The sequence below is a fragment of the Vollenhovia emeryi genome, unplaced genomic scaffold (genome assembly GCF_000949405.1).
Source record: "Vollenhovia emeryi isolate VEMERY1.0 unplaced genomic scaffold, V.emery_V1.0 DF939260.1, whole genome shotgun sequence".
NCBI lineage: Eukaryota > Metazoa > Arthropoda > Insecta > Hymenoptera > Formicidae > Vollenhovia > Vollenhovia emeryi.
The window spans coordinates 43,437-54,303 of NW_011967106.1; the positions used below are offsets into that span (position 1 = coordinate 43,437).

General features: G+C 29.8%; 1 protein-coding gene across 1 annotated transcript in view; it reads right to left on the bottom strand.

Moving 5' to 3' along the window:
* Positions 1 to 9,018: 9,018 nt before the first annotated feature.
* Positions 9,019 to 10,867, bottom strand: part of LOC105559672 — a 6,014-nt gene continuing 4,165 nt past the window's right edge. The window contains exons 6-8 of the mRNA XM_012008158.1: positions 9,498 to 9,634; positions 9,213 to 9,345; positions 9,019 to 9,134 (exon numbers count right to left, since the gene is read on the bottom strand). Coding sequence (XP_011863548.1) covers positions 9,084 to 9,134; positions 9,213 to 9,345; positions 9,498 to 9,634 — 321 coding nt within the window. The 3' untranslated portion in view covers positions 9,019 to 9,083. The remainder of the gene's footprint in view (positions 9,135 to 9,212; positions 9,346 to 9,497; positions 9,635 to 10,867) is intronic.

The following is a 10,867-nucleotide window of genomic DNA, read 5'->3' on the forward strand; positions in this document are numbered from 1 at the left end:
CATTTCATGCTAGTAAGGTTATTTCTGTGTTCGTACCTAGCAATTTTAAACATTCCACAGGTATACTGAATACATTTAACCATTAATGCACCAGTTGCTACTGTTACAATCACTCCAATGAAAACAACTGCATTGATATGCAACATAATTAAATAAAAATACTTTTCTTCATCCACAAAATATTCCACCGTAAATAGAAAATAATATGATCGAGATGCATTCGTCAGTAAATCAACACCAATCATATTTGATGAAAATTGCATTACAATAGCGGTAAATATGCCGCTAACTCCAAGTGCTAAAGAAAATTGAAAAGAAATTGTTGAGACCATTCTCCATATCTAGGTATTAAGCAAATGCGTATGACCACTCTTTGTGTCTACATCCTAAACAAATAAGTATACGACGTCATGCACGACAAGCCGAACATTAGATGCGTCATAAAAAGAACACTCGATGCGTCACAAAGGGAACGCTCGCTCGTCATCGAAAGGAAAGTGAACTCCCACCGATCCCCCAATCGCCGAACGGCGGAATCGTAAGAGATCGACCGACCAATGGGCATGACGGGGAAAGGGGGGAGCGAGAGCAAAGGTTCGATAGCGTAGTCTTGAGACCACACAGTCCTTTAGAGATCGACAGCGAGTGAAGACGAGCGAGCTCCCGCAGCCAAAAGGGCATCAAAAACGAGTGTTCCAAAACGACGTGGCTCGGGGCCGAGACTCCAAGGCGTTGCCACCCCAAAAAAGGGCACAGAGAAAGAATCCATCGACGTGGCTTGGGGCCCGATACCCCAAGGCGTTGCCACCTCGAGCAAAGCTCGAGCAAAGCGTTACGACTCAAACGAAGTGGCTCGGGGCCCGATACCCCGAGGCGTTGCCACCTCGAGCAAAGCTCGAGCAAATCATTGCGACTCACCCAACGTGGCTCGGGGCCGAGACCCCAAGGCGTTGCCACCTCGAGCAAAGCTCGAGCAAAGCATTGCGACTCAACCAACGTGGCTCAGGGTACGATACCCCCAGGCGTTGCCACCTCGAGGAAAGCGTTGCTACCTCGAGCAAAGCGTACGTATTATAACACATCAAAATATAGATAATCTATTATAAGAATAAAACATAATGATACACACAATATTCCGTTATTAAATAAGCGAAACCACGGTGCAGTGGATAAAACCACCACACCGGATGCGAACAGAAATATTATTTAATTTATGAACTAGTTACAATAAAATCTTACTGCCCAACTAATAGTTGTTTCTGCTTTGAATTTTATTTATAAACACACTTGCTATGTATTTCAAATACACACATGATACATATACACAAATGTCATAATAAATTCATATATGTATTACAAGCACATACAGATATCTCGTATGCAAACACATTTACACATGCACACGTCCTCTTCCACATACACATATTTGTTCGCGTGCACCTACAAATGGGTATGTGTATGTGCCTATACCAAACATTTTAATTTCGAAACAGTTCTTTTCCACCTGATAGCTTACATATTATAAATATTATATTCAAAGTTAATGAAAGTTGTCTTACTTATAAATGTAGCTGTATAATGATTTGAAATGGAGTTATATTTTTTCATGATAATAATTTCATTTTTATTTTCTAGTTTGTTATATATGTGTTGCAGTTGCGTCAATAAATCCTTTACCTATCAACAACTTTTGTATATCTCAAAGCAAATATTTTAATTTAAAAAGTACATAATTGAAGAAGGTTACTTAATAAATATTTCATAAATGATTAACTTACATCTCGAATGTTAAAACAAAACGAGCCGTAGTTTATCAGAAAAGCAGTGCAGAAAGATGCGGAAGACAAAACCTTCATGATGAGATCCAAAGTACATCTTAACGTTAAAAATGTTGTCAACTGTTAGTAAACAATTTTATTTAATTTTATTCACAAATTTTATTAATAATGGTTATAATATATTTAATACAAATATCATTTTATAATATAGAAAAAGATAAACACAAATTTAATAAAACTTCCAGTGATTAGGAGTTTATATAACTTGCATTATTATAGTATATTTTATGCTTTCTTACCTGAAATACAATAATCGTTGTCATTAGTACAGAAATGGAAACATGTTGATATCTAGTGAAGTTTGATTGTTGATAGGGCCATAAGCCAACAGCAAGCAGTAGAATTCTATTTACGATAAAGAACTGATCTCCTTTCTGGATCATATCTTTACGAAGTTCGAAATGCTAGTGAGTATGAAAACACCAATAATCTACGATTCTCCCCTCTTTTTTCCATTGATTCACATTCTGTCTTCTAGAGCACATTTTAGTACAAATATCGTAAATTACATAATGGACTATTATACCTATATTATTATGTGGATAGATACATACATATAACTTAGAAGCGTTTCTTTGAACTACGTCTATAATAGAGTTCACTTACCACCCGAGAAAATTCAATGCATGATTGCTTTATATTAAAGAGAAAAGTTCTTATGCGAGATCGAAGTTTTATTTATCTACCGCATGCGCACTCTCTCATTTTTGTTTTCTCTCCTTCAGTCTCATGCATATATTCGTGTAAGAGACACTCGTATAGCTACTCTGCCATGGGAACTTCTCCAATTACAATTGTTTCGACATCGGACCTACTTGGTATAACTCATAATTTTATTATAATTAGATTAGACAAAATACGCGATATTCTGTGTAATTCGTGGTGGTCATCGTGGGTCCAAAAGACCCCTTCGAAAGTTTACGACTTCATATCTATAAATTCTAAATAAAAATTGACCTTGATCCATCATCTAGGCTACGTTTGGAAACATCACCCAAGTGCCCCAGTGTATCATTTTATTTAATAAATAATAAATTGAACAATTAAATTAGTAGAATTCATTATCAGAATATAAATATAGAAAATAACGAGCCATTAATTTTTTTCATCTTTACATAAATAATAAAAATATTGTCACTAATTTTTAATAAACACACATTGTTTGATAGTTTAACAGAGTAGTTTTAATACAACGCGAATGTAACAATTTTTATATGTTAATTTGGTCTTAAGATTGCTTCATAAAATTTAAAATTTGCAACAAAATCCGCTGTAGAATAACGTAATTGTTTGTAGCGTGTAACATTGAAACTATTCCCATACAGCACACATGTCTAAAAGACATCTTTAAGACGTCTTTATGTCTTCTTTTAAACAACACGTGTTGTTTGGATTATTGAAGTTAAGGGTTTGTCTGTTAAAACCATAAATAATAATAGTGTAATAAAGCATTATTATTATTACACTTATGTTAAACACTGAGAAAAATGCTTTGATTGTATCAAGACATGTATAATAGAATGTAATTTGGTTAAACCAAACAGATTTTGTAGTTATCATGATAAGGCTCCGTATTTCATAATCAGAAATTTGATAGACTTTACTACATATCTAGTAAATCCTAAAGAAATTATGATTTGTCCATTTTCTAACAGACGACTGGTTAAATCTACCAGATTTCTAATTAATGCAACCAGATTTTTTTTCAGTGTATACATCAGGCTTTTTAAGAATATACATATAGGCACAAATAATAAATAATTATATTCGACTGTACTGACAAACATAATTAACACTAAATTCTTTTATCCAGATCTTTCTATGATGAGGGACATACATTTAGTGCTATTTTTCAACTTTTGAAAAAGTAATTTTATATTATATTATATTAATAAATTCAGTAACTTTCTATAGGAATGAAACATCTAACTGTCTTACGTACATAAAATATAAGTCACTATATTTTTAATAATATTATAAATAAACATAATCTTTTCTAATTATATCCTCCCCACATTATTAAATTTTATTTATTTCATTATTGTGTATAGAATATATGACAGTGAAATAAGATATTGAGGTCTTGAGCAGCTGTAATTATAGATATTTCTTTTTAGTATACGATATCAAGAGCACTATTCCAAAATATTTTACAAAATATTACCGTCGCAAAACCCTCAAGAGATGCATTGAATATTCCATACATTTGTAAATTAAATTCCTTGATTCCTCTTTGCAACAGAAATAATATCATTCTCTGTATATGTAAAGGAGTTCTATACCACTTGACATTGTATCTACAAAATTAAAAATAAATTCATAATTAGAGATACGAATTGTTTTATTAGTTTACTTGAAACTAATTTCCTCTGTAATAGATCAACTTGTACGTTTAATGTTATAATTACTAGAAAAATCTTTATCTAGCGAAAGAACATTTCTTACACAGTAATAAATACATGATTATTGTGGTCATTTACACTTTGTCCCGAAAAATTGCTGATAAACATACATAAAATACATATCAACACAAACATAACAGGTACCATGAGGTTCTTAATGTTTTTTTCAGATGATGCTATCTAAAAAAGTAAATTATATTTCATGAAAATTATTAGTCAATATAATATATACTTTTTATCAACACGTATAATATACAAAAAGTTTTCTTTATTTCATTATTGTGTATAGAAAATATGACAATAAAATAAGATATTTCTAAAACTAGGATGACTTGTACACACAAGAGGCATAGCTATAAAGCGCTGAATACAAGTACCAATAAGAATACAACCTATTTTAATACAAAGTGGAAAATGTTATTTCAAAATTACATTTATTTGCAATGTTGTTTACTAATTATCAATAACAAATCTGCAAACTTGCATAAACATTATGTGCCTACAACATTTCTGCGTTTTTTATAAGATAACGTGTTTTATTCGTTATTTTTCTTCTCATAATATTTAGTATCTAAAATTTTACATTTGTCTTCTCTATGTCATTTATAGTGGATCTTAATTATTGCAGCTTCATAATCCTGATATACATGCTGTGTTCATTCTTATCATCCTTACTGAACAATATTGCTAAGAATTTTGAAACAGTTTTTGTATATATATATATATATATAATTAACAATATAACTTACATGAAACAAGTTGAAGCTCAAAGAAATCACAGAACATGTTATAAAAACATATATTACTACCTCCAGTATTGATATTATATGATTGTTCAATCTTTAAGTACAAAAAATATGTAAATATTGCACGAAAATTATCGTCGTAATCGTAGATACAAACTTTATAGCTTGCCGATGAATGTTGACGGCACAAATTATACCCTCAGTCATCAAAACCTCATTCTCTAGCGTTATGTTTTGTCGAATATTAGTATTTATTACATTTTTGATACGATAACTGTAAATGTGACGTCGTAATTACACAGCAATACATTAAAGTATTTTATTTTTTAGATAACATTGTTACTAAAACGCTTTTTGTATGTTGCTTAGAGATATAAATTTTTAAAAACATTTCACATTATTGAGGTCATTTCTCTATTCGTACCTGGCAATTCTAAACATTCCACAGGTATATTGAATACATGCAAGCAATGTTGTATAACAACCTAATGTTGTAATTCCCCCAATGCTACAAGCTGCGCTGATGTGGAATGTAATCATATAAAAATATTTTTCCTTATCGATGAAATACTCCACCATAAAAAGAAAATTATGTGATCGAGATACGTTCGTCGGTAAATTAACATCTGTCATATTTAACAAAAATTCACATATAGTACCACTACATATTATACAAATTGTCAATGCTAAAAATCATTAAATAAAAAGTGTTATTTAAATTACTTATATAAATATATGTAAAACAAAACCGTGTCTAGAAAAATGGATTCTTTTTTCTGCATATCTGACTATTATATTGATAACGCGATTCAAAATTAGAGTTGTCTTACTTGTAAAAAAAACCGTATAACAGTTCGCCATGTAGTCATATTTTTTCATTATAGTGATTTCGTTCTTGTCCTTTAATTCATTATGCACATGTTGAACTTGCATCAGTAAATCCTTAACCTGTCATTTCCAACTTTTATATACATCAAAGCACAATTTTCATAAATACAAATGTTTCAATTTAAAAGTTTGCTAGACGGAAAACGTTACATATTATATTACCCCGTTTGGCGGATACTTCGTAAACGGTCAACTTACATCTTCAATTTTAAAACGAAACATTATATAACTTATTGTCATCATAACGCAGAGAGACACGGCAGATAAAACCTTTGTAAAGATTTCCAAAGTACAATTTAACGTTAAAAACGTTGTTAGCTGTTGAAGAATCATTTTATTTAATTTTACTCTTATTTACTTTATTCTAATTTAATACTTTTACTTTAATTTGATTAATAATAAGAACTTTAACTTACAAATCATTGCATAACTTGGTTAGGTGGCGTGCGTGTGAGTGCAAATGTACCTCAGATAGCGGCATATAAGTATATGTAAGTACAAGAACCGGGAAGAGAACAGTAGAAGAACAGTGGAAAGTAGTTTTGAATTATAAGAAAGGCAAAAAAGTGATTTTTAGAGATCCGAAAGGTATGGATAAGAATGAGGTTAAGGAGGTGATTGGAGAGGAATTAAGGAGAAACATAGAAAAGCTAATGCAGCAGAAATGAGATAAAGAGATAAGGGAATTAAAGGAGGCGGAAATAAGAAGGGGCGAGCAATAAAAAGGAAAAGTTAAGGGAATAGGAGAAAGGTAAGTAAGATAGAACAGCTGATGGTGGAATTAAGAGAGGTAGTAATTGAGAGAGAAGAAAGAAACGAAGAAAGAGAAAGGGAAAAGAAAAATAGGAATAAGGGAGAAGGGAGGAGCGAAGATAGTAGCGTTAGGTCGAGTAAGCTAAATTAATATAGAAAGTGCGACAGTCGAGATAGCACTAACAATAAGTTAAGTTTAAGTAACGTATTTATACAGTAAGTTTAAGAAAAATTGAGAAAATTAATTAAAAAGACGTGGAAAAGAAGTAGAAAAGAAGAAAGAAAAGAGGAGAAATAATATGACAATTAAATTAAAGGGTTAAATATGGAAAGAAGAGTCACTAGGAAGGAAGATCAAGGAAGCCTCAAGAAGTACCTATCCTTCTCCGATATTGTGAGTGGTGACCTTTCAATGTTATTTTCCAGACAAAAATAAGGGACATTTATTTTTTATACGTGCCCACGTATGTTTCAAGGAAATGAAACATCCATTTGAAGAAAAATTAGTTTTTCTCTTTCGATGCAAATACAATATCTCCAAAATTATAAAAGATAAAAACAAATTGTTTAAATAAAAGTGTTGAATCGTTTTAAGAGTACTATAAAATAGTAACAAAAAATTTTGAATTTTTGAAATTACTCAAAATACCCCCAATATTTAAAAAATTTCTTCAAAATTTTGAAATTTTTTATCACGAAATGAAAAGTTATTTTTTTACGAATTCAAGGAAAATATTATTTTATCTGTTAAAGTGATACACGGGTTGAGGAAAAGGATAAAATAAAATTAAAGCCAGTTTACCACGCACACATGTGTGAGCATGTAATTATGTAGTAAGAAGTAAAAAAAGAAACAGCAAAAGGAGGTTTTATAATAGGCAAGATGATAGATTGGGAAGAGAAGTAAAGTCCTATTGTTTAATTTGTATGTTGCGAATTTATACACATACTTACATAAAGGATGAAGTTATATGCGGTATACAATTAGGAAAAGACAGGGCGTGGTCTTTTATAGTATATGTATCGATGACATGGTGTGAGCAAAGAATAAAGAGACATTATTGGACATGATAGATACATTGAGATGATTTTTAAGAATAAGAAGCTCACAATTAATATAAATATTGTTACATAATCGTATTTCCGTAATGAACGATCATATTGTATGGGTAAATGTATACTTGTAAATTCGAAATGTTTTTTAGAACCATATTTATAATAAAATTTAGCACTCGAGAAAATTAAATACACTCTTATTTTATTTTTGAATGTGAAAAGATTTCATGAGTGATTGAAATTTTATTTACCTCTACTGCATGTGCACTTCTTCTTTTTCGATACCTCTCGTTAATTCTCGTATATGTAAAATTAAACTAAAGAAATTGAATTAGAGTAAGTAAATTAGAATAAAATTAGATAAACTTGTTTTTCAACAGCTAACAACGTTTGTAACAATAAATTATACTTTGGAACGCCTCAGAAAAATTTTGTCTTTCATCTACGACACCTTTCTACGTCTTCATAAGATAGATTTGCGTACCTCCTTTGCCACAGAAATATTCTCAACTGCAATTATTTCAAAATCGAATCTACTTGGTAAAGTCTATAACTATTATGAAAGTGATCAGATTAGATAAATATTCAATATTCTTAACTTTCAAATTACTAATCCTGATTAATATCTTTAGGCAAGTATTGGTTTCATCAATCATATGTATTTAATAATCGCTATAATTTATCGATATTTTGTTGTTTAATGGCAATATGTTTATTCTTTATTTAAATTTAATTATTTGTATAATTCTAGGTACGAATTAAATTGTGTTCTAAGCATAATATGTTCATGTGTTAGTTATATGTATAAACATTCTTTTTTATTGTATCCATATGTAGATGTAGACTATTCTAAAATATTCTATAAAATGGTATCGTTTAATACGACCGCGACAATTTTTTTTATATAAATTTGGTCGTAAAATCGCTTTATAAAATATAAAAATTATACGTAATATATAATACTGAAACTATTATATTGAAATTACGGGCTTCGACTCTCGGTTAAAAATATAAACAACAATAATGTAGTATTGTAACAAATCATTATTATTGTCCTTATATGCATATCAGATATTCTAATAATATATGTATGGACTCAAGTAATAAATAATTCTATTTGGTTCTACTGACTACAAAATAAATAATTGGCACTAATTTCTCATATCAAGTCCTTTTTACAACGAAGAACACTTATACTTGGTGCAATCTTTCAAGTTTTTTGATAAAGTAATTTTATATTCTATAATATATTAACAACTTCAATAATTTTTTTAGCAGTAGGACATCTATCTCACGTACACAAGATTTTTAGTCTTCATATTATTCAAACAAAAATAACATTGTAAAGAAAAAAATTTTTTAATTACATCCTTACCATGGTATTATTTGTATTGATTTCATTACTGTACAGAATATATGACAGTGAAATAAGATATCGAGGTCTTGACTAGCTGCAATTATAGACATTTCTATTGTGTTTAGTGTACGATATGAAGAGCACTACTTTAAAATATTCTACAAAATCTTACCGTCGCAAAACCCTCAATAGATACACTGAATACTCCACCGATATTTAAATAAAATTCCTTGTTTCCTGTTTGCAGTATGAATAATATCATTCTCTGTATATGTAAAGGAGTTCTATACCATTGGACGTTATATCTGCGAAATTAAACATGAATTTCTAAATCGAAATACAAATTTTTTTATCAGTTGACTCAAAATTAATTTTCTCTGTAAAAACTCAACTTCTACATTTAATATTATAACTATTGAGAAAACTATACGTTCTCCATCGAGAGAATGTTTCTTACGCCGTAATAAATACGTGATTATTATAATCAATTACAGCCTGTCCCATTAGATTGCCTACAAACATGTACATGATGCATATTGACGCATATAAAATTGGTAGTAAGAGATTTTTAATGTCTCTTTCAGATAATGCTATCTGAAAAAATAAAAAATAATATTTAGAATTAGAAATTAGAAATTAGAAAATTATTAATCAACATAATACACTGCGCAACAAAATTAACGCAACAAAAATTTGTATACAAATTTCACTCAACTTCAAATAATCGTAACTTCGCAAAACCTTAATGCATTTGAAAAAAAATGCATAGGTAACTTTGATAAATCATAACTCCGCCAAAAAAATCGTATAGACTTCAAGTTTTTTTAGTTTGTAGGGGAAAGTTCATATTTTACAATGGTTCTTATAGACTTTGTTAAAAAAATTTATCGCACCCCGTGAAACGCGTCAAACTATGAAAAGTTTTGCAGGCAAAACACGTCCTTACTTTTAAAGAGATCACGATAAGGGTAACAGAAATATTCCAAATCTGAAAACTTCTCTTTAAAGTAGAGATTTCCAGCTTTAAAATTAAAAAAATTTCAAATGCGATAAGTTTTCGCGAGGTTACGATTATTTCAAGTTGAGTGAAAGAAATTTTTTCAGCATTAATTTTGTTGCGCAGTGTATATGTATACTTTTTATCAACATACATAATACCATGTAAAGTTTTCTTTATTGTTAAAACTTCGATTACAAGGGATTTATAGATATAAAAAATATAGCTATGAAGCGTTGAATACAAGTACCAAAAGTATTATATGTATATTCTTTTTAACAAAGAATTGAAAATGTAATAAAATTACATTTACTTGCAACATTTCTGTGTTATTTATAATAAATAACGTTTTCTACTCTTTAGTTTTCTTATAATGTTATATATAATAATCTAATATAATAATGTAATAAAATAATAATATATGTACAGGTTGTACTAAAACCACCGGATATCCTTTTAATCACAGAATGTTTAGAACATTTCAAGACAAAAATTCTAACACAAAAATGTCGAGGCTAAAATAGTTTTTAATACTAACAATAAGTGATTATATTTCACAAATTGTAGGCCTGAGATTTCGCATTTAGGCACGGCAACATGACAGGTGATAAAAAGTATTCCTATGAAAATTTCACCATTTTTACTTAATTCAAGTAAAAATTTGCAACATGTTGTAATTTCGAAGTGTTGCAGCTGTCAAAGCGGTCGATCAATATCAGTTACAATAAAGGTTGTTACTATACAGGGTGTCTGATGCAAAAGTAGCAATTTTGGAAATAGCGGTAGATTGGGTTAAACTAAGGAGAAATATCATGTACCGAGGTACAAAG